This window comes from Phodopus roborovskii, unplaced genomic scaffold (assembly GCF_943737965.1).
Source record: "Phodopus roborovskii unplaced genomic scaffold, PHOROB, whole genome shotgun sequence".
Lineage (NCBI taxonomy): Eukaryota > Metazoa > Chordata > Mammalia > Rodentia > Cricetidae > Phodopus > Phodopus roborovskii.
In genome coordinates, this window is record NW_026126646.1 from 208,033 (window position 1) to 233,306 (window position 25,274).

Sequence of the window (25,274 nt, forward strand, 5' to 3'; positions counted from 1 at the left end):
ATGAAACTGGGGTCATCAGACTTTGTGTAACTACCGCTACCCTCCGATCTGTCTCTAGCCCTGGCCTAGGGATTGCTGATCCCTCTGCCTCTAATACCCAGGGCTGCAGGTGTGATCCACCATCCAGGGCTGGGTGTATCACCATACCCTGCCTGAGTATTTTATCCACAGTTGGTGGAATCCTCAAATATGGAGTCCACAGATACAGATTGTCATCTGTTTATTATCTGGTCCTTTCTGGGGGGCAGGGTGGTGATCTTTACATCGGAGGTATAGAGTAGGAAACACAACTTTTCCATTATTTATTGTGTGTGTGTGTGTGTACGAGTGTGTGCATGCGTGCGTGCGCACACGCGTGCACATGTACATGCTTTAATACACTTGTGGGAGGAGAATGTTCAGGAGTTAGTTTTTTCCTGCTACTATGTGGGTCCTGGGGATTGAAGTCTGGCAGCAGGCACCTTTCCTTACCCATGGAGCCATCTCACTGACCCCAGTCATGAGTTTTCGATTTATACACCTAGTGATGCTTCTCTGGGACAGGGAGATGAAGGAATGTAGCCCATCATCCAACCAGGAGTTTTGACAGTAAAATAGAACTCTTAACAGCAGAAATGAACCAGAGCTTTGGGAAGGCTGAGGCAAGTGTATTTTAGAAAGGGCTAAAAGCACATGTTCCCAACACAGAATGATAAACATTTAATGAAATGGCAACACCAAATTCTTGATTTAATTATTGCATATTATATGCATGTGTCAAATCACATTATACGTCATAAGTATATAGTTATGTGATGACATTAAAAGTGGACTATAGGGCCTGGAGAGTGGGTAATGGAACTTGCTGTTCCTCTGGAGGACCTGAGTTCAGCTCCCAGCATTCACTGGCAGCTCAAGTGCCTGTTACTACAGTTCTAAGCGATCTAATGCCCTCCACGAACACTGTAGTTAAATGCACAAACCTGCAACAAAGAGACACACATAAACACATAATTAAAACTTTAAAAAAGCATTAATTAAAAGTAAACGAGCCAGGCAGTAGTAGTAGTCCATGGCAGTAATCTCAGCACTCCAGAGACAGAAGCAGGTAGACCTCTGTGAGTTCCAGGTCAGCCTGGTCTACAAAAGCAAATTCCAAGATAGCCAGAGCTGTTGCACAGAGAAACCCTGCCTCAAGGGGGAAGAAAAGAAAAACAAACTTTAAAAAGATAAATGAAAAATGAACTACGGGTTTAACTAGAGAACAGAACATACCTGTGACATGTTATTGATATGTGTGAGTGTTTTGCCTGCATGTCTGTGCTCTACACTTATACCTATTGCCTACAGAGGTCAGAAGAGGGTTTTGGAACTGGAGTGATAAGTTATTGTGAGCTATCATGAGGTGCTGGGAACTAAGCCCGGGTCCTCTGCAAGAGTAACTTGTGCCCTTAAGCACTGAGCTATCTCTCCCACCCCTGTGCCATAGTTCTATGGGAGCAGAGTTCCCAATCCTGCTGTGTTCTACCTACTCCCTGCACGTAGTACTCCCTTGCTCTCTCCTCCGGTCCCTAGGCACTGGGGTCAAGTAAAAGAGTGGCATCCTTCTGCCTGGACCTCATGTACCAGGCTGTGCTCACAGGCTCCATCCCTGGGGTCTGTGTTTGGTTTTTGAGGCATAGTCTGTGAAGACCAAGCTGACCTCAGACTTTTTGTTCTTCTGCCTCAGTCTCCTAAATGCTGAGATTAGAGGTGTATGCCACCACGCATGACTTTAAATTACTATTTCAGGCAGGGCATAGTGGCACATGCCATTAATCCCAGTAGTTGGGAGGCAGAGGCAGGTGGATCTTTGTGGGTTCAAGGCCTACAGAGTGAGTTCCAAGACAGCCAGGGCTTTATAGAAAGACCCTACCTCATACAAAAAATAAAATAAAAATGGTATTTTTTAGTACTAATTGATTTCCTACATTTAAAAGTATGTAGGTTTAGTCTTACCCTTAAGCTAGAGAGTTTTGTTTTCCATCCAGGCCATTTTTACTTTGTAGCATGTTTCTATTATAGGAAACATCAGAATTTTTTTTTTTTACATGATTTACTGTAAGAATATCTAATGCTCTTTTTATTTGTTTGAACTTTGTTTTGTTTGTGTGGGGTTTTTTGTTTTTCAAGATTGGGTTTCTCTGTGTAACCCGGGCTGCCCTGAAACTTACTCTGTAAACCAATGGCCTTGAACTCAGAGACCCTCCTGCCTCTGCCTCCCAAGAGTGGGATCAGGGGTACCACCACTGCCTGGCACTGATGCATTTTGATACGTTGGTTTCCCCTCCCTTCTATAGAGAAGCATGCATGCATGGCCTTGGTGACACTCACAGTATTTCTCCTCCCTTGTTAATGGATTTAGACTGCATCGCTTTTTTAGTTTATACCTTACGTGGTTGCACAGTCCGTCTGTCCTGGAAGTGATTGCTAGGGCTACAGCTCCATGGCAGCAATGCCTGCCTGGCACGCACAGGGTCCCACATTGAATCCCCAGCGTGTCAAGGTGCTGTCATGTCTGCGTTCAGCACACTTGCACAGTACCGTGGATGTGGGCTCTGCACTGCCCATGCTCACTGTAGCTGTCTGTTCCTAACTCAGGTGCCCACTGTTCTTGTGTGGGTGTGGACTTCTAGCTCATCTTAAGTCTGTGTTTTGCAATAGTGAAGCCTCCAAGTGCTGTAGTGTTTTACATACATGCAAAGTTTTACTAGCAAGAAACAGTTCCCATCAGCCTAATTTCCCTTGGGGCAATACTCCACTAGTGAAGTAAGCTCCTGTTTCAGATTGCTTCATCTGAATTGTAACCTGGGTTGGTCAGACATGCCGGGTTCCCAGGACTTGTTAAAGTGATAATTAGAGTTGGCAGAGGGAATGTTCTAGAATAACCCAGCTCTCTCCAGGCAGCTTGCCTTGTCCCCTGTCCAGTGGGGTCCTCACCCTGTATCTCGGAGTGCTCTTTTTGGAAAGTGTTGGCCTAGGTCCCATGACAGGGGGCAACATGCCAAGTGGCTGTCTGTGCCTCTGTCCTGCTACAGATCGATGCCTTCCAGCACATGCAGCACTTTGTCCAGACCATGCAGCAGCAGGCCCAGCACGCCATCGCCACCGAGGACCAGCAGCACAAGCAGGAGCTGCATAAGCTCATGGCCAGGTGAGCTCCGCCTACCACCCTGCACTTCTGCAAGGGCACATTCACGCCACCTGGAGTAGCTTGCTGCTGACATCCCTCAGTTTTCTGCACAAGATCCCTGGCAGCCATGGGCCCATCTGCCACAGCCTCTGCCCCTCACTTCCCAGGGCTCTGGCAGCAAGACCACTCACGTGCTGGCCTCCAGCTGCTGTCCGCCTGCGGGGTTCAGTGCCTTGTTTCCAAACACATTTTTAATTTTACATTTGTGTGTGTGTGTTCCTGTGGATGTGTGCGCTGTGTGCTTGTGTGTACTCTGGAGTAATAGCATGTATGTGGAGATGAGAGAAAATCTTGCAGAGATCAGTTCTCTCCTCTGCCATAGGATCAAACTCAGGTCATCACGGTTGGTAGCAAGTGTTTTTACCCACTGAGCCAACTCATTGACCCAGGCTTCTTGTTTTAAAATGGCACACACATTACCAATTCACAGTGCAGGTAGCCTGACTCTGGGTAGTCAGTCTCTCTGTGCCTGTGTAAAGGAACATAAGGACACCTGTTCCTTGCGGTGAGGTGAGGTATAGGAGCCCAGCATCAAGCACAGAGTGCCTAGAGTAGACTAGCAATCAGTGGGCGTAGAATCATTGCTATCTGGAATGGAAGGGGGGAGAAAAAGGAGGGGGAAAAAATCAATGACCAAAAAACCCAGTCAGCAACTGCCCTCCGCAAGTCATACAGCTACACCTGAACCAGGTACCTGGTTTATGCTGTCATTGGAAGGCCCAGATCCAGCAGAAAAGACACCTTCAAGGTTTCTGCAGACCCCCTTCCCCCTCCCCCTTCCCTTCACAGGGCTGAGCATGCATCCGTTGCCTCTTGAGAGCAGGACTAGATGTGAGAAGGCTTTAGGATGCCTCCAGCAGTCTGCTGCTCTCCTTCGCGGCCCTGGATGGGAAGGGACACCAGACTCTTGCTTCTCTGTTTTCAGGTGTTTCCTGAAACTTGGGGAGTGGCAGCTGAACCTTCAGGGCATCAATGAGAGCACCATCCCCAAGGTGCTGCAGTACTACAGCGCGGCCACCGAGCATGACCGCAGCTGGTACAAGGTGAGGAGAGCCCTGTGTCCTGCCCCCTCTTGGAGTTCGCCGTGTTCTCATGGTCACAGCCAGGCCCCTGGGATGCCTGAAGTCTGTCAGAGGCCACGGAGCCTGCTTTCCTTTATGAATTCCAGAGCAGCAGGGGCTCCGATTGGGGCTGTGGTTTGAGAAATGCTTGTTCTGAGTGCAGCTGCCTGACAGCCTCTCACTTGCCTGTCATCCGAGGAACATCTGGACACAGGGCTGATCTCTGGGACTCTGTCTTCCCTTGGGTCATCTGTATCCCAAGCTTCTTTGTGACTTCCGGCCCTGGCTGTTCCTCTGCCGGGAATTTAGACTTTTGTTTTTATTGGAAGGATCTAGATAACATTCTGTTTATATTACCGGGAACCTTTCTAAAAGACAAATAGAAAAATGTATCAAAGAAGTGGCTTGCTGGTGCAGGGGATATTTACCATATTTACCAGTCACTTCTAAAGTTTTCCCTCTGGGATTAAAGTTGATCTGAAAACCAGAGACACATTTACAACAAAAAGTATTTATCCTCTGCAGATGCTTCATGCTAATCTGAAAACTGTGCACTTTGGCTGAGGATATAGCTCAGTGATAGAGCGTTTGCCTGCCATACACCAAGTAGTGGGTTCCACCCCCAAGACATGCACATGTGTGAGGGGTGTGCACACGTGTGCACACACACACACACACATAGTCTGTGATAGAAACAGTGAGTTCCCTGTCTAGACTGCTTCATGTCAAAAGCTGGAAAAATAATCAAATGAGGTTTTGCTTAGTGGGAATGTTGTTAATCGGAGCTCACAAACCACCTGTAACTCCAATTCCAGGGGATCTGCTGACTGTCACGGGAACCAAGCGTGCATGTGGTACATATACATACATGCAGGCAAAACATCCATTAACATAAAATAAACCTCAGGAAGCCGCACTTTGTCGCAGATGATGTGGGCTCCCTTGGTCCCATCACATCTGCCACTGGCTTGTGTTCTGGCACTTGGCCAGCTGTCCTCCCTCCCGCTCCTTCGTGGGCCCCAAGCTGCAGACACATGTGTTTCCCTGTGTCCTTTGCACGCGCCCTCGGCACCTGTCTTTTCTCCCCTGTCAGGAAGGCCAGCTGCCACCACCTGTCCTGTTCCCTTTGCCCAACTTCAGCTTCTGTGTGACACTTAACCGAGTCCCTCTCATATGGAGCTCTTCAGATCGCTAACATTCCTGGTGCCACCTCTGTAGTCCGTAAAACACCGCTTGCCTAAATGCCCCCTTGGGCAAGGAGTGTCCACTGCCCCTCTTGCTGTGACCCTGCAATGCTCACCCTAAAGCCTACTGCCAGTCGTGCTCAGGGGACAGAGGGGTCACACTGGCCGCAGCAGTGCCCTCTTCCTGAGTGGACTCAGTATCAAGCCCCGCCCCCACACCAGCCTATCAGAGTAAGCCTGCGTGCGCCCCTAACCCCCACCCTATGCACCTAGGCTTGGCATGCGTGGGCAGTGATGAACTTTGAAGCCGTTCTGCACTACAAACATCAGAACCAAGCCCGTGACGAGAAGAAGAAACTACGCCACTCCAGCGGAGCCAACATCACCAATGCCACCACAGCTGCCACCACAGCCGCCTCGGCCGCCGCCGCTGCCAGCACAGAGGGCAGCAACAGTGAGAGCGAGGCTGAGAGCCCTGAGAACAGCCCCACCCCGTCCCCTCTGCAGAAGAAGGTCACCGAGGTAAGCTCCTCCTCCTCCAGAACTGCTCTGAGCTCAGCTTGAACGGTCTTGGACAGTTGTGAAGCGCAGAGAAGCCTGGGGCTCCCTCTGAGGCAGGATGGGGCTGGACACGCTGGCCGGCCGGCCTTGCTGTGTGCCAGGGGAATGAGTGCCTGTTGAGGAGCTTCTCTCGGAGCTGAAGAAAGGCTCCTTGCTTCCCGCACAGATGAGCTCATTCCCTCAGTGACTGCTCTTGTGTGTGGGTGGCTGCCACAGCTGCAGGGCCACTCTGAGGACAGCCTGGGGGATCTGTCCCCTGCCCTGTGGTTTCTCTGTCCTCCTCCGTTGGGCCTCAGCGTACTCCTGCTGGCCTGGTCGGGAAGCCACGCTATGATTATGAAAACAGTTGCCTCTGCGGAATGCATTCTTTATGCCAGTAGGCCCCAGGCACACGTGTCCTCACACTCCTGACCACCCTCTGAGGCAGGCACCATCAGTGTGCAGCCGTGCCCGCTTGACAGATGAGAGTTGAGACAAGATTGTCTGTCACTAAAACACTCGTGTTTCAACAGGATTTGTCCAAAACCCTCTTGTTGTACACTGTCCCTGCCGTCCAAGGCTTCTTCCGTTCTATCTCCTTGTCGAGAGGCAACAACCTGCAGGATACACTCCGGTATGGAGGAAGGGGAGGATGCTACTCTCAAAGTCCTTGTCAGTGGCGGGACCTAGAAGTCACCCGTGTGGTGTCTTCATATTGCCCCTCTGGTCAGTACAATCCAGGTCGGCATATGGGCCTTTCTTCCCCTGTCCTTTGAGACATGACAGCCGACCAGGCCTCACCCCTGAGAGCCTTGAAGATGAAGGAGAAGTGGGAGGGGCAGGCTGCCTCCGGTTCACCCCGGGACTGACTGGTCTGACTCACCAGTCTCACTGGTACCCATCCTGCAGGCACCTCCATCCAGGTGCACAGACCCTGCCTAGCTAGTCAGCTAGCTCATTTGCAGCTCAGCTCGTACCTCAGTGGTCCTGACAGACCTGGGATGAAACCCTTGGGCTAATCTTTAGAGCCCTCACAGGCTCTGTCACCCATCACAGCCTTAAAGGTGAAAGGCAGACAAGCCAGATCACTCAATCCCTGTGACTCTCCTGTCTCCCCAGGGTCCTCACCTTGTGGTTTGACTATGGTCATTGGCCAGATGTCAATGAAGCCTTGGTGGAAGGGGTGAAGGCCATACAGATTGACACTTGGTTACAGGTGAGAGCTTGGTGACAGTGACGATGGGTTACAGTCTCCCGTTTGTTTCCTCTTGGGATCACCAGTGGTCACAGTAGCAAAGCAGCCTGTGTCATGAGCTATAAAGGAGCTCAGCTCGGTCCCAAGTCCAGACTACGTATTCTCCCTTGCTTTTCGAGGGCGCAGAAGACCTGAGAATCCCAGCACATGGGAGATGGAGGCAAAAGGGCCGTGACAAGCCCAGGCTGCATGAGGGAGTCCTCGACTCAGTACATACATGTCTCACTCGACTCGGTACATACATGTCTCACTCGACTCGGTACATACATGTCTCACTCGACTCGGTACATACATGTCTCACTCGACTCGGTACATACATGTCTCACTCGACTCGGTACATACATGTCTCACTCGACTCGGTACATACATGTCTCACTCGACTCGGTACATACATGTCTCACTCGACTCGGTACATACATGTCTCACTCTTTTCCTTGCCTCACACGCTGTGCATCGTGTCTTCCTGCAACCAGGTCATACCTCAGCTAATTGCAAGAATTGACACGCCCAGACCCTTGGTGGGCCGGCTCATTCACCAGCTTCTCACAGACATTGGTCGTTACCACCCCCAGGTAGGTGCTGACCCTGGGCGTTTTCAGGGAACCCACTGGCCGTTGGTGTGGTGGCTAACTCTCCTAAAGCTCCTCAAGAGACTGTGGGGGTGGGAGCCACTGCATCGCCCGGCGTCCTAATGTCCCAACTAACGCTGTCCCCACCACTTCTTTGCCGCCCTCCTTAAAACGTCCCTTTCTTTGCAAGTGTCCCTCTGTGTGCTCTAGGCCCTCATCTATCCCCTGACGGTGGCTTCTAAGTCCACCACGACAGCCCGTCACAATGCAGCAAACAAGATCCTGAAGAACATGTGTGAGCACAGTAACACCCTGGTCCAGCAGGCCATGATGGTGAGTCTGAGCCGGCCGCCGCGGGCGTGGGCTGATGCTTCTCTCTCTCTCTCTCTCTCTGTCTCTTTCTCTCTGTCTCTCTCTTTCTCTCTGTCTCTCTCTCTCTCTCTGTCTCTCTCTCTCTGTCAGTGGGGCACCGCCCTCTCCTGTCTCCAGGTTGGGCCTTGCCAATCCTAGCACCTGTGACCTTCCTTCCTTCCCCCTCTGACCCAGGTGAGTGAAGAGCTGATCCGAGTAGCCATCCTCTGGCACGAGATGTGGCACGAAGGCCTGGAAGAGGCGTCCCGCTTGTACTTTGGGGAGAGGAACGTAAAAGGCATGTTTGAGGTGCTGGAGCCCCTGCATGCTATGATGGAACGGGGCCCCCAGACCCTGAAGGAGACGTCCTTTAATCAGGTACAGTAAGAATGTGGCGGGACGTTACCCTCACCTCATCAGTCTGCCGCCCCTCACCTTCCTACTGCCTTAAACGTTGCGCCTAGCAGAGGTCACCGCTTAGAAAGATATAATCTCTGTGCCAGAGACTTGCAGGTTCAAGGCCAGCCTAGGCCTAGACTCATGTCTAGGAGAAAAAAAAAAAAAAAAAAAAAAAAAAAAAAAGCAAAGCAAAACACTGGAATTGCAGTTGTTGTATTAATCCTATTTAAAAAAAAAAAAAGGAAAAAGAAAAATGTACTGATCTTTTTTTTCTTTTTCAAGATTTATTTACTTATATATATTATATATGAATGTTTTGCCTGCATCTCTGTACACGAAAAGAGAACATCAGGTCCCATGGGAGCAGTTATAAATGTTGTAAGCCTCCATATGGGTGCTGGGAATTGAACTTAAGACCTGGAATAGTCAATATGCTTACCCACTGAGCTATCTCTCTAGCCCCTTAAAATTATTTTCATGCTGGGGGGGGTAGGAGGGTGGGGGTAGGGGACAGGTGATCACACCCTCACATGTGACAAGCAAGCGCTGCTCACCAGGCCAGCCCTTCAGCTGACGGGCGAACACTGCTTACCAAGCTGTCCCCTCAGCTGCTGAAATTTAAGTGGAAACTCACAAGATTCCTCCAGGGGTCATCTTACTCTTCCTAAAACCCCCTTGGGAGTTAGGTCATCTTCATGCCCTGGAAGCCCCGGGACTGGGACTGCAAAGCCCCTGCTGCTAAGCCATTCCCTCCTGGTACCTTCATACCACCTTGGGCACCTTGGGCTCCGTGCGGTCTACTGGGGGATTTAGCCTCCTAGGGTCATGGCTGTTGTAATTAAAGATGTAATTTAAGAATAACAGCGCTAGAGAGAAAGATGTCATTCAGCAGGGTTCAAACGAGGGTTTTTTTTTTTTTTTTTTTTGTTTTGTTTTGTTTTCCAATTAGGGAAAGGGAAGGGGGAGACAGGAACAGCAGGAGAGGGGAAAGGGGCAGAGAGAGGGGGGAATGAGGGTGGGGATGGGAGGCGGGCGGGGCCCTTTTAAAAGGGAGCACAGTGACTGTGCACAGGTGGTGCTCTCAGTGGCTGCAGCTGAAAGCGCACCCTGTCAGCATGTCACGGACAGGCCGGCGCAGGGGCCTGCATACTAACAGTGGCCGCTCTGGTCAGTTGACACTGTCCTGCTTTCCTCTCAGGCATATGGGCGAGATCTAATGGAAGCACAAGAGTGGTGTAGAAAGTACATGAAGTCAGGGAACGTCAAGGACCTCACCCAAGCCTGGGACCTCTACTATCACGTGTTCAGGCGGATCTCCAAGCAGTTACCCCAGGTGGGTTCTTCAGGCTCCCACCTGGGTTGGCCGTCAGCAGAGGGCCTTGTGAGCTCCTGGGCTCATCCTGTGCATCTGGCTTCATTTACACTGAAGACTTTAGGACAAGCAATTGGGTGTTGCCATTTAATGAAAGAAAACTACTTAATTGTATTTCCGTTCCCCTTGAGGGGCAGAAGAAGTCTAAATCCTTTCCTAACTCTTCACAGCTCACATCCCTGGAGCTGCAGTATGTTTCCCCTAAACTTCTCATGTGCCGGGACCTTGAATTGGCTGTGCCGGGAACATATGACCCGAACCAGCCAATCATTCGAATTCAGTCCATAGCCCCATCTCTGCAAGTCATCACGTCCAAGCAGAGGCCTCGGAAGTTGACGCTGATGGGTAAGGACCGAGCACCTGCTCTACCCTCCATGAGTTCCCTCCTTTCTTCTGGAGTGATTGCCTGCCATCTCACCTGCTGCAACCCTCACCTGTGTCAGAGAGAAAGAGAGGACATGCATCTCCTCCTGTTGTGCCTTTAAGAGTCATGACAAGCTGTTTTGAAGACAGCTTTTGTGCCCTTTAGTTCTGGTTTACCATCATTGTCTGAAATGAGCAGGCTGGACTTGGGTTCTCACAGTGTTAACGGGATTCCTTTAGGAGCAGAGTGCTGCCAACCTGGACCAGTTCCGGGAGGCCCAAGAGCTCTGCAGGCTCTGTGAGGTCTCTTGCCCTTTTAGGAAAAAGAAATAGAGCCCCATTCTGTATTCCTGGCTGCCCTGTATTCACTATGTAGCACAGGCTGGCCACAAACTTGAGTCAATCCTTCCTTTGCCTTCCAAGTAATTATTTGCAGGCATGTGCCACCAGACCTGTCTTCCTCACTCTGTGTGTGTGTGTGTGTGTGTGTGTGTGTGTGTGTGTGTGTGTAATTATATGTGAGTGTGTGTGCCAAATGAAGACAGCATTGTCTATAACTGTCTGCCAGTTTCTTTTTAAATATGACCTCTCCCTGAATAACGAGCCCTGAGCCTCTCCTTTTCTCAGCTAAGCTGAAAGCAAACAAGGCCCAGCAATCCTCCTGTCTCTGCTCCACTTGGAAGTAGGGGTACAGGACACCTGGCTGGTTGTGTGGGTGATGGGATAGGGCCTCTGGTTTCTCATGATTACTCAGCAGATACTCTCTAATTTTCTCCCATCCTTCCTCTTTCCTTTTCCCCTCCTTCCCTCCCTCCCTCTCCCTGTTTCCCCTCTTTAATGTGTATGACTATTTTACCTGTATGCATGTCTCTGTATGTATGTCTCTGCATCACATTCATGCCTGCACATGTGTTGGATCCCCTGGAACTGGAATTAGAGATGGCTGTGAGCTGCCATGTGGCTGCTGGGAACTGAACCTGGGTCTTCTGGGGAACAGCCAGTTCGCTCACCATGCACAGCAAGCACTCTTGGCTGATGAGCCAGCTGTCTACCCCAGCTTTCTCACTCCTGAGAGCTCATGTGGAGGTTCTGTCGGGAGCACAGCTCCCCATCCTTGGCAGAGTGAATAGCTTTGAGGGACACACATGGAGCAGTGACAGAGGCAAGGGAAACCTGCCCAGCCAGCTAGATAACCGAACCAGCCCTGGGATCAGTGGAGGAGCAGATGTCTCAGCCAGGAAGATGTCTCTCACATCCTTCCTCACGTTGGTTGGTTGGTTGGTTGGTTGGTTGGTTGGTTGGTTGGTTGGTTGGTTGGTTTCTTTGACACAGGGTCTCACTTTGTAACCCTATCTGTCCTGAAGCTCATCATGTGGACCAGGTTGGCCTCAAACACTCAGAGATCTGCCTGCCTCTGCCTCCAGAGTGCTGGGATTAACGGCGTTGACCACTATGTCTAGCTTCCTTTCTCACTCTTACTTACAATGCTTGTTTCTGGGCTAGATAGATGGCTTAATAGATAAGACCATATACTGTTCTTGCCAAAGACCCAGGTTCTATTCCCAGCTCCCACATGAGGCAGCCCACAGCTATCTGTAACTTAGTTTCCAAGGGATCTGAAACCTTTGGCTTCCACAAGCACCTGACACACGTGCTCATACCCACACCAAGATTCAGGCACATAGTTAAAATTGTTATTTTAAAAAAGTTTGTTTCTTGAGTGTGGTGATTATTCACCACCATCAGTCAATTGATTGATAATCTTTAGTATTTAATGGAAGGACTATGGATATTGATCAGTTGATAGATGCTTGCCTTTCTTTCATGCACAATTCCCTAAGTTGGACCTACAGGACTATATAAACCACGTTTAGTGGCACATACTTATAATCACAGCACTCAGGAGCAGAGGCAGGAGGATCACTACAAGTTCAAGGTCTGAATGGACTACATGAGACTTTGACTCTTTAAAAATCAAAGGAACTCTGGGCAGTGAGGCTGCTCCTCCCTCACCCCCACCCCCAGACCTACTTGCCCAGCCAGCTGTGGGGCAAATCCCCTGACCCAGCCCTCTTCCATGTCTCCTGGCCCCCTGCTGGTTCTGCCCTTGGGCATGCCCCACTGGGGCCCAGGGAAAGGACAGTGGAGTGGGGACCAGGGAACCCCCAGGGTTTCAACAAGGAATCATTCCCAGTCCTCATAAGGTAGGATTTGTTTTGATTAGAGCAGCATTGGTTGTTGGCGACCACTGAGGGCAGTGTGACCAGGAAAGGGAGTGAATTCTGCAGGACCTTGGGAGTACCTGGTGGTCTTGGGTAGTGTGAGCAGCTCGGACCTATTTCGGTTGCTCCCCGTTTCTTGCAGGCAGCAATGGGCACGAGTTTGTTTTCCTCCTGAAAGGCCATGAAGATCTGCGGCAGGATGAGCGAGTGATGCAGCTCTTTGGCCTGGTTAACACGCTGCTGGCCAATGACCCCACTTCTCTCCGGAAAAACCTCAGGTATTGGAGAACCCCGTGAGAGGCTGAGCTCTCGGGGCTCTTCACACTCCATCCTGAGATGTCCGTGGTGTCATGTGTCTTCACAAACTTTTTAAAATGGGGTGGCACATGCCTGCGTCCCTCAAGCTTGGGAAGGAAAGGCACGAAGATGAAGAATTCAAAGGTAGCCTAGGCTACATAGAGCGCTTGAGGCCAACCTGAGCTATGTATGAGCCCATTATGAAACAGAAATGCCTCAGTATATATAATCTCAGCAGTCAGTAAACAGGGGTAGGGACTGGAGTATTGCTACAAGCCTGGTCTAACAGGTTCCAGACCAGCCAGGGCTACTTAAGAGAGACCCAGTCTCAAAAAAGCAAAGCAAACTAAAACTAACAAGGTGCCCAACACGAGAAGATTCTCCAGACATTTTAGTGTCTTCCCATTGTGAAATGTCTTTAGTGAGCTCAAAGAACTCAGAAGGTGCCTCGAAGATTAGACTCAGGGTTCTGCAACTATAATGTGTTCCCCCTGGACCAAGGCCAGAGAAACCCTTCACGCTGCGCCTGTCTCTTGGCCCACGGCTGCTCCAGCTGAGGTTACTTTAGCTGTATAAGTAGTCACGTGCTTCCTCCACACACATAAGTTTGTGAGGCAAGTAGAGGACCACTGTGGCTTCTGTGGCATCTCCTGGGGTGCCTTCTTCACTGAGGTCCCTCAGCCCCCACCTTCCGGCAAGGGGCTCACCAAAGGCATTGCGTGTCCCCAGCTAATCACAGATGTGTTTTTGTTCCTTCCCTGTGGCACCAGCATCCAGAGATATGCAGTCATCCCGCTGTCCACCAACTCGGGCCTCATTGGCTGGGTCCCCCACTGTGACACCCTGCACGCCCTCATCCGGGACTACAGGGAGAAAAAGAAGATCCTCTTGAACATTGAGCATCGCATCATGCTGCGGGTGCGTGCCCCACCATGCCAGTGCCCTTGAGCACCCACGCCTGTCTAGTAGGGTGTAGTCAGACTTTTCTTGGGGTCACCAGCTCACACATAACGACACAGAGACTTACTGTTCATCATGAGTGACCTTAGCTTAAGTTTGTCCCACTAGCTCTTACAACTTAAATTCATCCACTTCTTTTAACGTACGTGAGTTTTGTGGTTCCCTCATCTTTCGGGTCTACTCATGCTACTTCCTCCCTGCCTGGCTGTCGACTTCCCAGAGTTCTCTCTGTCCTGAAGTCCCTCCTCCCTACCTAGTGGCCGTTCAGCTTTTTATTACACCAATCATTGAAATACGTTTTCACACAGTGTACAAATAACCCACAACAGTGGGGTACGAGAAAGTTGTCTGAGAAAATCACTATGGAAAAAGGGTTAATGAAGTAACTCATAAAGCAGGTAACTGCTGAGAAACAGGGCCAGCAAGAAGGCTCGGCGGGCACAGGCACTTGCTGTGATGGCCCCAGAACCCTCGGTGAACAGACAGAACCCACTCCCAGAAATTTTGCTCTGCACACAAAATAATTTATTTATTTATTTATTTATTTATTTTAATTTTGGGTTTTGGTTTTTCAAGACAAGGTTTCTCTGTGTAGTTTTGGACCCTGGCCTGGAACTCACTCTGTAGACTAGGCCAACCTCAAACTCTCAGAGATCGACTCCCCAGTGTTGGGATTAAAGGTGTGCACCACCACCACCCAGCTACATTTTTTTTTTTTTTTTAATTAAAAAAGTTGCCAGGTAGTGGTGGTCTTTAATCTCAGCTCTTGGGAGGCAGAGGCAGGTGGATCACTGTGAATTCAGGGCCAGCCTGGTCTACAAAGTGAGTTTTAAGGCAGCCAAGGCTACACAGGGAAAACCTGTCTGAAGAAAAGAAAAAAATGCTGGGCATAGGGATAGGTGACTTTAATCCTAGCTTTGGGAAGCAGAGATAGGTAGATCTCTGTGAGTTCAAGGCCAGCCTGGTCTACATAGCAAATCCCAGAATAGCCAGGGCTACATAATAAGACCCTGTCTTACTAAAAACAAAAAAATAGCAACCACACTGTTTTTCCCTTCCCCGTGTTCATGCCTTTCCATGTTGGCATTGCTGGTGAAATCAGAACCCAGCTCTGCCTGGCCCCGGCCTGGTCTCCTAAATGTGGCTCTCGTCTCTCACTGACTCTTCCGTCCTGATCCAGATGGCTCCTGACTATGACCACCTAACTCTGATGCAGAAGGTGGAGGTGTTCGAGCACGCCGTCAACAACACAGCTGGGGACGACCTGGCCAAGCTGCTGTGGCTGAAAAGCCCCAGCTCAGAGGTATGGCCCACGCCTCTGCAGGCAGCCCCACCAACCGTCACCACAGACACCACATAGGACGGGAGGTATACGCATTTTTGTGGTGGTTAGCTGAGGAATTTTCTCGAAAAGCGTTTAGAAACCTGATTAAATTGAGAGTGATGGTTCACACCTGTAATGCCAGGATTTGAGAGACTGAGGCAGGAAGCGTCACCATGAATTTAAGTCCATCCTTTTCTGCATAGAGAGTTTTAAGACAATCTGAGCTATATATGACAGACCCTATCTCCAGAAAAAAAAAAAAAAAAAAGCCAAAGAACTAGGGAAATGGTTCACTGGTTCAGAGCACTGCCTGCTCTTGCAGAGGACCTCAGTTGAGTTCCCCAAACTCACATGGCAGCTTACAACTGTCTGGAGCTGGATCCAGGGATCAACATCGCTCTGGCCAGCTCAGGCATCAGCCTTTATTTGGAGCACATACACACATGCAGGCAAAACACTCATACACATATTTAAACAAATCAGATAAATCTGGGCTGGAGAGCTAGCTTGGCAGGCTAGTTCACTCTAACAAGCTGAGGTCAGTCCCCGGAACTCACTTGGTGGAAGGAGAACCCTTGTCCTCTGAGAGCCTGTTCTTTGCTCCCCGTGGACTTCATTCTAGATTGTAGTCTATAATCGGGTGTGGGATCTTCCTTCCATTATCCATTCTAACTGGCTCTGTAGAACAGCTGTCCTCGTAACTATGTTGAAACTGCTGATTTATAGAATGCTGATCCGCCTGTGCTCTCGTGCTGTAGGTGTGGTTTGACCGAAGAACCAACTATACCCGCTCCTTAGCCGTCATGTCAATGGTTGGGTACATTTTAGGCCTGGGAGACAGGTGAGTGAATTTGTGTCTTTAAGTCTCTTTCTCCAGTTGTTTTGAATGGTTTCATTTTGTTTCTAGTGAAATACATGACCATTGAATAAATAACTGTAATTTTTTTTGTTTTTTTGTTTTTGAGACAGGGTTTCTCTGTGTCTTTGGAGGCTGTCCTGGAACTAGCCTCCAGGCTGGCCTTGAATTTACAGAGATTGCCTGCCTGTGCCTCCCAGTGCTGGGATTAAAGGCGTGTGCCACCAACGCCCTACTGTATTTTATTTTTTGAAGGTCAAGCAAGCTTGGTTTTGTTGAGAAGTTGACTGTGGCTACAGGAAGGAGGGGGTCCCCAAAGAGATTTATTTATTTAAGAAACTCATCAGTCACCGCATTGTCCATCTATAATTGAAACCAACTGAAGTAGAACCTTATATTATACAAAATACACTTGTAAGTGTAGTAACCAAAGAGATAATTCGTGGCTAGGGCTGTGGCATAATGGGAGAGCACTTGGGTAGCCAGAGCTGCAATACCACCCAAAAGAAAGGAAAGAAAATCAGGAATGTTCAGATACTGACTAATAAGAATGTAAACAAGCCAGGCGGCGGTGCAAGTGCACACTTTTAGTCCCAACACTCAGGAGGCAGAGGCAAGCCAATCTGTAAGTTCAAGGCCAGCCTGGTCTACAAAGAAACCCTGTCTCAAAAAATCAAAAAAAAAAAAAAAAAAAAAAAAAAAAGTAAGTAAACAAAACTGATTCTTTGGTGTCTACTACTTTCTTTGGAATCGTGTCTCATGCAGCTGCTTGAGTACAAATCGGTTTGTGCCCCATCCTCCCAGGGTTATAAGTCAATCTCTAAGATGTAGTCCTAGCACTTGGGAGCTAAGGTGGGGATGTTGCCTCAGCCTAAGATTTGACATGATCCTGGATGGTAAAATGAGACCTTGTCTTTAAAGGCCAGTCATGGTATGGTAGACAAGCCCTTGACTCCAGTATTCAAGAGGCATTCTAGGACAGTCAGGACTACAAAGTGAGACCCTGTTTTTTTTTTTTTTTTTTTCTTTTTTTTTCTTTTTTTTTTTCTTTTTATCATCATTGGTGTTTTGTCTGCATCTATATCTGTGTGAGGGTGTCAAATCCCCTGGAACTGGAATAAGAGACAGTTGTGAGCTGCCATGTGGTTGCTGGGAATTGAACCTGGGTCCTCTGGAAGAGCAGCCAGTGCTCTTAACCACCAAGCCATCTCCCCAGCCCCGAGACCCTGTCTTTAAAAAGTCAGTGAGATAGCTCAGTGGGTGAGAGGCTTATACCACAGTCCTGACAGCCTGAGTTTGAGCTCTGGAGCCCGCATGGTAGAAAGAGAACCAGCTCCTGTGAGTTGTCTCCTAACTGCCAACCAAGAACATGGTGTGTACGTGTGTAGGTGTGCCCTCAAGCGCGCGCGCGCGCACGCGCGCACACACACACACACACACACACACACACACACACACACAGAGAGAGAGAGAGAGAGAGAGAGAGAGAATTCAACGCTCTAGAAACCAGTACTTTGAAACTTTTGAAGCCTTGGCAGAATTCCAATACAGTTGAAGAAAGACTGACAGACTAAGGACTTAGCTGCTTGGTAGGAATGACAGCTGTGCCACTCTTGACAGAAACTATTTTCCTGGGGACCCAAGACTCCAGGAAAGGAAATGCGAGGGCAGATAACAAACATTTTAGCCTTTGTGGGCTGTGGAGCCCAAAAGCAGGCAGCGCAGCAGGCAGTGGGGGCTGGGGTCACCTGGGAGTGGGCCTTTGGCCGCTGCTGGCCTGGAGCTGCCTCGCCCATTGACTCCTCCCCGCTCTCACCTGTTTGTCAGACACCCATCCAACCTGATGCTGGACCGGCTAAGTGGGAAGATCCTGCACATTGACTTCGGGGATTGCTTCGAGGTAACTGCCCTCCCTTCCCCCTCTCAGCCTCTAAGCCTGCTGGGCAAGGACTGTCCCCACACCCACTCAGGAAGAAGGGTCTCCTGTCCTCCGGCTGCGCTGGCCAGGGCCAGGCTGTGAGCACTTGTCCTTCTTCTCATTGCTGTTTTTGTTTTAAGTCTTCTTTCAGACCCCCATGATACTGCCCTCTCACTGAATTCAGTGATTTTTACTTCCTTGCTGTGATGTCACTCAATGCACATGATGGCAAGAGAACCCATCACCTTCATCTGGCTTTAGCTAGAGGATATAACCTAACCCTGGATTTGGCTTTTCCTTTAATGACCCTATAGGTTGCTATGACCAGAGAGAAATTTCCAGAAAAGATTCCATTCAGACTAACAAGAATGTTGACCAATGCTATGGAGGTGAGTGGATCCCGGGTACACACTGATGTGAGGTAGAGCTAACACAGTTACACCCTTCTCTGAACATGACAGACAGTTCCCTAGGTGCCCATGGCCCCGTCCCCGTTACTGTGTTAGGAATGGCCTTTGAAGGTCAGCATTGCCTGTTCTGTCTGTGCTGGCCTGGGTCTGTGCCCATGGTGAGGGTGACAGGCCCATTTGTGCCTTGGTCATAAGGCACCAGTGAGCCACTGTTAGTTAACTCTGGCTGCATGGCTCTGTCCCTTTTGCAGGTTACAGGTCTGGATGGCAACTACAGAACCACATGCCACACAGTGATGGAGGTACTCCGGGAACATAAGGACAGCGTCATGGCTGTGCTGGAGGCCTTTGTCTACGACCCTCTGCTGAACTGGAGGCTGATGGACAGTAAGTGTCAAATATGTGGCTGACATGAGACCCTTGTAAGTTCTAAGCCAGCCTAGGCTATTTGAAGTAAGTGTGTGTGTGTGTGTGTGTGTGTGTGTGTGTGTGTGTACATGTACCAGACACATTACAGTACATCTCTGGGGACTGCAGAGGAATTTCAAGTATTTTTATGAGCTACAGAACACTCCCACTCTAGGCTTAGCTATTTAATGAAGACATTTTCCTGGGTGAACTACCTCCATGGGTTCCATTTGTTTGGACTGTAGAGTAGGAAGCTGGGATTATAGTAAGAAACACAGACGAGAAGACAGTTGTGATTGGAGGCTTCTGGTGCTCTGATTAACCCAGCATGCACCTTGTCTAAATCAGGTCTGCAGCAGAGAACATCAGGTTGCAGATTCCAAGTCTCCCCCTTGGTTCTGAGTGATAGATCTTGTTCACTATTACAGCTTTTGAAAAAAAAAAATTATGTTTTTATGATCATAGAGAAATAGCTTTTCAACCAAGTTTCTTTCTTCAAGCCACAGTCTGAAGTACTTCCTAACACTTCCTTTCTGTTCCTAGCAAATACCAAAGGCAACAAGCGGTCCCGAACGAGGACAGACTCCTACTCTGCGGGCCAGTCAGTAGGTGGGTACAACCCGAGGAAGGTGCAGACCCCATTCCTTTATGTCCAGAGTATCTGAGGTCATCTTACCTACATAGCAAGCTTGAGGCCCGCCTGGGTTATGAGACCCAGTCAGAAAAAAACAAAGTGGTGGGGGTGGGGGGAAGCTGTCAAGATGCTTGCCACTCAAACCTGGGGACCTGAGTTCGATTCCCAAATCTGTAAAAGGAGCAGGGGAGACTGGCCCATAAAGTTTTCCTGTGACCACTTGTGAGCTGTGACACCCACTTCTACACACATCATACATACTTTGACCACTTGTGAGCTGTGACACCCACTTCTACACACATCATACATACTTTCACAATTGTAGGTGGACTTTTTTGTCCCAACAGCCAGTTCCCAAATGACCACACAGAGACTTATTATTAGGCTGATAACTTATGCTTGTTACTAACTAGCTCTTCAATTGTAAGTTAACTCTTATTTCTGATATACACTCTGCCATGTGGCAGAACCTTTTTTCAACACGGCAAGTCCATCTTGCTTTTCTGCATGTCTCCTCACCATTCCTGAGGCCCTGCCTAACCTCTGCTTCTCCAGCTGTTGTCCAGTCAGCTTCTTTTTTTGCTTTTTGTTTGTTTGTTTTTGTTTTCTTTTTGAAGACAGGGTTTCTCTGTATTGCTTTGGAGCCTGTCCTGGAACTCCCTCTGTAGACGAGGTTGGCCTCAAACTCACAGAGATCCACCTGCCTCTGCCTCCCGAGTGCTGGATTAAAGGCATGCACCACCAATGCCCAGCCCAATCAGCTTCTTTATTAACCCAGTCACAGTGACACATATTCATACAGTGTAAAGGAATATTCCACGTTTACCTCCCATTTGTCTAATTTAAAATGTTTCACCTTTAACATAGTAAAATTATATACAACAAAAATAGTTATCAGGTAAGAATTACAATTACACAGTAGTAACAGATAATAAATTTTTGAAATAAATGAAATAAATGAGAAACTAATTAGTTTATGTTATTCTTTCTTTTAATATTCCATCATTTTTTATTTGTATGTTTTGCCTGCATGTATGTGTGTGCATTTCATGAATGCCTGGAGGTGTTGGATCCCCTGGAACTGGAGTTACAGATGGCTGTGGGCCACCCTGAGGGTGATGGAGTGAAACCCAGGTCCTCTGCAAGAGCTGCAAATGCTCTTAATCCTCCAGCCCTGTTACTCCTTTCTGATGTCAGTGCTAAAGATCACTTAGCAGACTGCCTGTCTAGCATGAATGAAACCCTGAATTTGGTCCCCAGCTCAGTGGGTAAGGGTGCTTAGGGCCAGCCCTGGCCACCTAAGATTGATCCCCTGGGATACACATCATGAAAGGAGAGAAACAACTCCTAAAAGTTGTCCTCTGACCTCCCTATATGCTCCCATATATGTTACTTAAAAAAGAATTAACAGGGCTGGAGAGATTGTCTCAGCAGTTACGAGCACACACTACTTTTCCAGAGGACCTGAGTTTGGTTTCCAGCTCCCACAGCTGTCTGTAATTCCAGCTCCAGGAAGATCCAACTCCTCTAACCCAGGCATACACACACCCCACATACATGTGGGCATGCCACATATACATACATACAGGTGCATAATTTAAAATGAAGTAAATTTTAAGAGAAATAAGAGTGACAGCCAGGCATTGTGGCACATGCCTATAATCCCAGCACTTGGGATATAGAGACATGAGGTCATCTCTACCTCTGTGGGGAGTTCAGGGGCAACCTTCGACACCTGAGACTTCTCAAAATATACTAATAATTAGAAAATAATGGTTTCTTAGTATTTGGATCTTCTACTAATTGAGTTTTTTGTTTTGTTTTGGGTTTTTTTTGTTATTTTTTGTTTGTTTGTTTGTTTTGTATGTGTGTGTGTTTTTCCTCTAGAAATTTTGGACGGTGTAGAACTTGGAGAACCAGCCCATAAGAAAGCAGGGACCACGGTGCCAGAATCCATTCATTCTTTCAGTAAGTTCACAATCTGGGGAACTGCGGTGATGACTGGCTCATTGCACACAAAGGGAGCTGACAAGGCGGTAACACAGCTGCCTTTGAGAAGAAAGGGTCTGTGAATTGTACATTGTGTGCTGAGGACAGAGACGTATGCCCAGGATTGCTCCACTCTCAGAGGGGAGTGTTCCATAAAAGCAGGGCGGCCTTGGACCTGTTGGCTTCTACACTTGTGTCTTGCAGTTGGAGACGGCTTGGTGAAACCAGAGGCCTTAAACAAGAAAGCCATTCAGATTATTAACAGGGTTCGAGATAAGCTTACTGGTGAGTGTTTGGGGTTAAAGGGTCAGGAAGCCGGATGAGGAGAGTGTTCTCTCGGTGGGTGTCCCATCCACTCTCCTGGAGTTCAATGTCCATGGCCCTTGAGTGGCTTCCAGGCAGCAGTGGGCAGCCACCCCCTCTGCTCTTCTTGCCAAGACCCCTTGTATCTCTTGACATCTCTTAACCTCATTAACTCTGGAGATGAGGGAGGCTCTTTTGGGATCTGGATGGATTCCAGAACCGGCCAACTCCAGGGGAAGTTCCTGGCCTCGTGGTGAGGTACTGGAGCATGCCTGACCACGTGGCCTACAGTGGGAGGGGGGAAGGAAGGGCAGCCATGTTTGATTTTATAAAGAAGTGGTCAATCCATAAGGACCTTCTTTCTTCTGGAGGGTGGGTTATTACACGGAGATGGAGCCTGGGGGCACAAACCCAGACACCTCTTCCACACTCACTCCCTGTGTGACCTGTGAACTCATTTCTCCATCTGAATGATAAAAAGGCCTGACAGAGGACATGAGCATTGCAGGAAACAGGATTCCAGGCACTGGGCGTCACAGCCAGTCACATTTGTAGTCAGGTGCTTAATCAAGTACCTGTTTGTGCTAGATGCTAAAGGAACCACAGCAGTAGAAACAGACAGCCTCCCTCCCTGGCTTTGGGGCTCAGAGTCTAAGGGGAGCACTGTCACTAAATGGAGAAATATCCAAGGCTGTGGTGCCTTATGATGGCAGGATTTAATTTAATTTGGAAATTCTGGAAGTTTCCTAAGGAAATAACTGGACTTGAGTTTACATGAGGAGGGCATTGGTTACTTTTCTATTATTGGTGACAGGACAGAGTGATCAAGGCAGCTTATGACAGAGGCATTTACTTGGAGCTGACAGAATGGGTAGTGCCTGAGAGCTTAGCTTACATCTTGTTCCATAGCCGTGAGGCAAAGAGAGCTAACCGGAAATGACAACTTTTGAAACCTCGAAGCCCACCTCCAGTGGCACAAGTCCTCCAACACCACTACACCTCCTAACCCTTCCCAAACAGTTCCATCAGCCACCGTGGACCAGGTGTTCAAATATCAGCCTGTAGGACCATTCCCATCCAAACCCTCACAGGGAGTCAGCGAGGAGGACACTATTCCTGTTCCAGGCAGAAGTGGGGACCATTCCCATCCAAATAAACCCCACAGGGAGTCATCGAGGAGGACACTATTCCTGTTCCAGGCAGAAGTGGGGACCATTCCCATCTAAATAAACCCCCACAGGGAGTCAGCGAGGAGGACACTATTCCTGTTCCAGGCAGAAGTGGGGACCATTCCCATCCAAACAAACCCCACAGGGAGTCAGCGAGGAGGACACTATTCCTATTCCAGGCAGAAGTGGGGACCATTCCCATCCAAATAAACCCCACAGGGAGTCAGCGAGGAGGACACTATTCCTATTCCAGGTAGAAGTGGGGACCATTCCCATCCAAATAAACCCCCACAGGGAGTCATCGAGGAGGACACTATTCCTATTCCAGGCAGAAGTGGGGACCATTCCCATCCAAACCCCCACAGGGAGTCAGCGAGGAGGACACTATTCCTGTTCCAGGCAGAAGTGGGGACCATTCCCATCCAAATAAACCCCCACAGGGAGTCAGTGAGGAGGACACTATTCCTATTGCAGGCAGAAGGAGCAGTAGAGCCCTTTGAGAGAGATGGCAAGCAAGGAGAGCCTAGGGCCACGTTCTGGCCTAGGGAAAACAAAGTGTGTGATGACTGGCTGGGCCAGGGCTCTGTCATCCAGGCAAGACACCCAGTGACGAAATGAAGATCTTGAGGAGGGCAAACCAAACATTGGCTCAGGCTGTAGTTCAATGGTAAAGTTCTTGCCTGACATTCACAAAAACCTAACTTAGAGCCCCAGTACCACCCAAAAATACAAAATCCCACAGTGACTGCTGTCGACATGTGAGATCTGAGAAGGTCAAAGATGACTCCAAGACACTGTCCTCCTGAGAGCTGTATGGAACCCTACAACCACACTGAAGTTGTTGAAGAAAGTGAGCTGTGTCGGAATTCTTCAGCAGCTTATCAGGAGGCGAGGACTATGTGAGCAAGCAGAGGCTTTTGTGGACAGAAGTCCTGGGAGCTAAAGTGCGCCCTAAGGGGTTTGTGGACAAATGAACTCTGACTGAGCTACACCCCTGTGTCTCACAAGGAGTGTATTTAGAAAACTGAAAAGGCCTTTGTGACGGCGTACACTTTTAATACCAACAATCAGAAGGCAGAGGCAGGCAGGTCGCAGTGAGTTCCAGGCCAGCCAGAGCTACTTAGACAGAGGAGAGGAGACCTGTTTAAAAAACTAAACAAAGAGAATGTGAGGTTGTAATCAAGGAAAGTTTGAACAAAGACTAATCAACACTTCAGATGTGGGGGGGGGGTGTCAGAAGGGATTCCTGAGCTGTGGAAGGAAAGGGAGTTGAAGCAAAGAAAACAGTCTACAACTGCCCAAAACTGAAACACAGGAGGTGAGGCCATCTCGCCAGTGTGAGAAATGGAGACCCTCTGGTATCTGTAGAGATTGGGGAGAGTTTAACAGTTGGTCATTGTGGTACTAGAAAGGCACTTTGCCAGCTGAGTGGCTCACACCTGCAGTCCCAGTAGGAGACCAAGGCAGGAGGATTGTGGAGAATTTGAAGCCAGGCTGGGCTATACAATGAGTTCCAAAACAACAGGGAAAGAAACTGGCCATAGTGAGCACATTTACTATAATCCCTGTGGGAAATCAGGAGGATTGGGCATTCAAGATCAGCCTCAGCTACAGCTCGGGCTACAGGAGATCTCTCAAAAACAGAAGCGGGTTGGGCCTGGAGAGATGGGTCTGTGGTTAGAAACATGAGTTATCCTGATTCCTACCACTCATATGGTGGTTCATGCCCATCACTAACTATAGTTCCGGGGATCTGAAACCATCTTCTGGGCTCAGAGGACACACATGGTATACATACGGACATATAGTGAGAGCATTCATACACACAAAATGTAAAAATCTTTAAAAGAAGCTGCATTGGCTGGCCAGGCTGTAGATTCTGTGTGAGGCCATGACGTTAACTGTCCAGTGGAAACCCTGATGGAAGGAAGCTTGTGGGGTTCCAGCTGAATGGCCTTGTTGACTTCTCGGGGCAGATTTTGGAATAGGTCCACTAGCCACATCGCTGACATCTCCACCATCTTTGAACTGGGTCTATATTAAGGAGCCAGCGTGCCTGCAGACAACACTGAGGTGAATTTGCCGGTGCGTGTGTGGTCTGCCCTTCCTTGCTCCGGTGAGAGTTGATCACTGTGGCTGTATACACAGTGGAGACAAACAGGAGCATGGGATGCTCTGATCCCCGTTCGCTTCAAATGACAGAGCTTCTGCTTCCGCTTCCTAGGTCGGGATTTCTCTCATGATGACACCTTGGACGTTCCAACCCAGGTGGAGCTGCTTATCAAGCAAGCAACATCCCATGAAAACCTCTGCCAGTGCTACATTGGCTGGTGAGCTTCGTTGGCCACTGCTGGGGCCCACGCCTTTAATCCCAGCATTGGGAGTGCAAGGAGGCCCATCTCCTCAGTTCAGGCCAGCCAGGGCTACAGAGGTGAAACCCTGCCTCGAAGAAAATAACCAGTGAGGGCCCACTTGAAGC

At 49.0% G+C, this 25,274-nt stretch overlaps 1 protein-coding gene across 1 annotated transcript in view; it reads left to right on the forward strand.

Annotated features, from left to right (window-relative positions):
- Positions 1 to 25,274, forward strand: part of Mtor (mechanistic target of rapamycin kinase) — a 105,826-nt gene that overhangs the window by 79,740 nt on the left and 812 nt on the right. Inside the window, exons 37-57 of the mRNA XM_051173945.1 lie at positions 3,057 to 3,172; positions 4,137 to 4,254; positions 5,730 to 5,978; positions 6,530 to 6,630; positions 7,116 to 7,212; positions 7,725 to 7,823; positions 8,031 to 8,153; positions 8,367 to 8,549; positions 9,769 to 9,903; positions 10,113 to 10,287; positions 12,670 to 12,805; positions 13,595 to 13,742; positions 14,965 to 15,087; positions 15,867 to 15,949; positions 17,792 to 17,864; positions 18,197 to 18,271; positions 18,544 to 18,679; positions 19,244 to 19,309; positions 21,222 to 21,302; positions 21,528 to 21,608; positions 25,020 to 25,125. Of these exons, the coding sequence (XP_051029902.1) occupies positions 3,057 to 3,172; positions 4,137 to 4,254; positions 5,730 to 5,978; positions 6,530 to 6,630; positions 7,116 to 7,212; positions 7,725 to 7,823; positions 8,031 to 8,153; positions 8,367 to 8,549; positions 9,769 to 9,903; positions 10,113 to 10,287; positions 12,670 to 12,805; positions 13,595 to 13,742; positions 14,965 to 15,087; positions 15,867 to 15,949; positions 17,792 to 17,864; positions 18,197 to 18,271; positions 18,544 to 18,679; positions 19,244 to 19,309; positions 21,222 to 21,302; positions 21,528 to 21,608; positions 25,020 to 25,125 (2,504 nt within the window). The remainder of the gene's footprint in view (positions 1 to 3,056; positions 3,173 to 4,136; positions 4,255 to 5,729; positions 5,979 to 6,529; positions 6,631 to 7,115; positions 7,213 to 7,724; positions 7,824 to 8,030; positions 8,154 to 8,366; positions 8,550 to 9,768; positions 9,904 to 10,112; positions 10,288 to 12,669; positions 12,806 to 13,594; positions 13,743 to 14,964; positions 15,088 to 15,866; positions 15,950 to 17,791; positions 17,865 to 18,196; positions 18,272 to 18,543; positions 18,680 to 19,243; positions 19,310 to 21,221; positions 21,303 to 21,527; positions 21,609 to 25,019; positions 25,126 to 25,274) is intronic.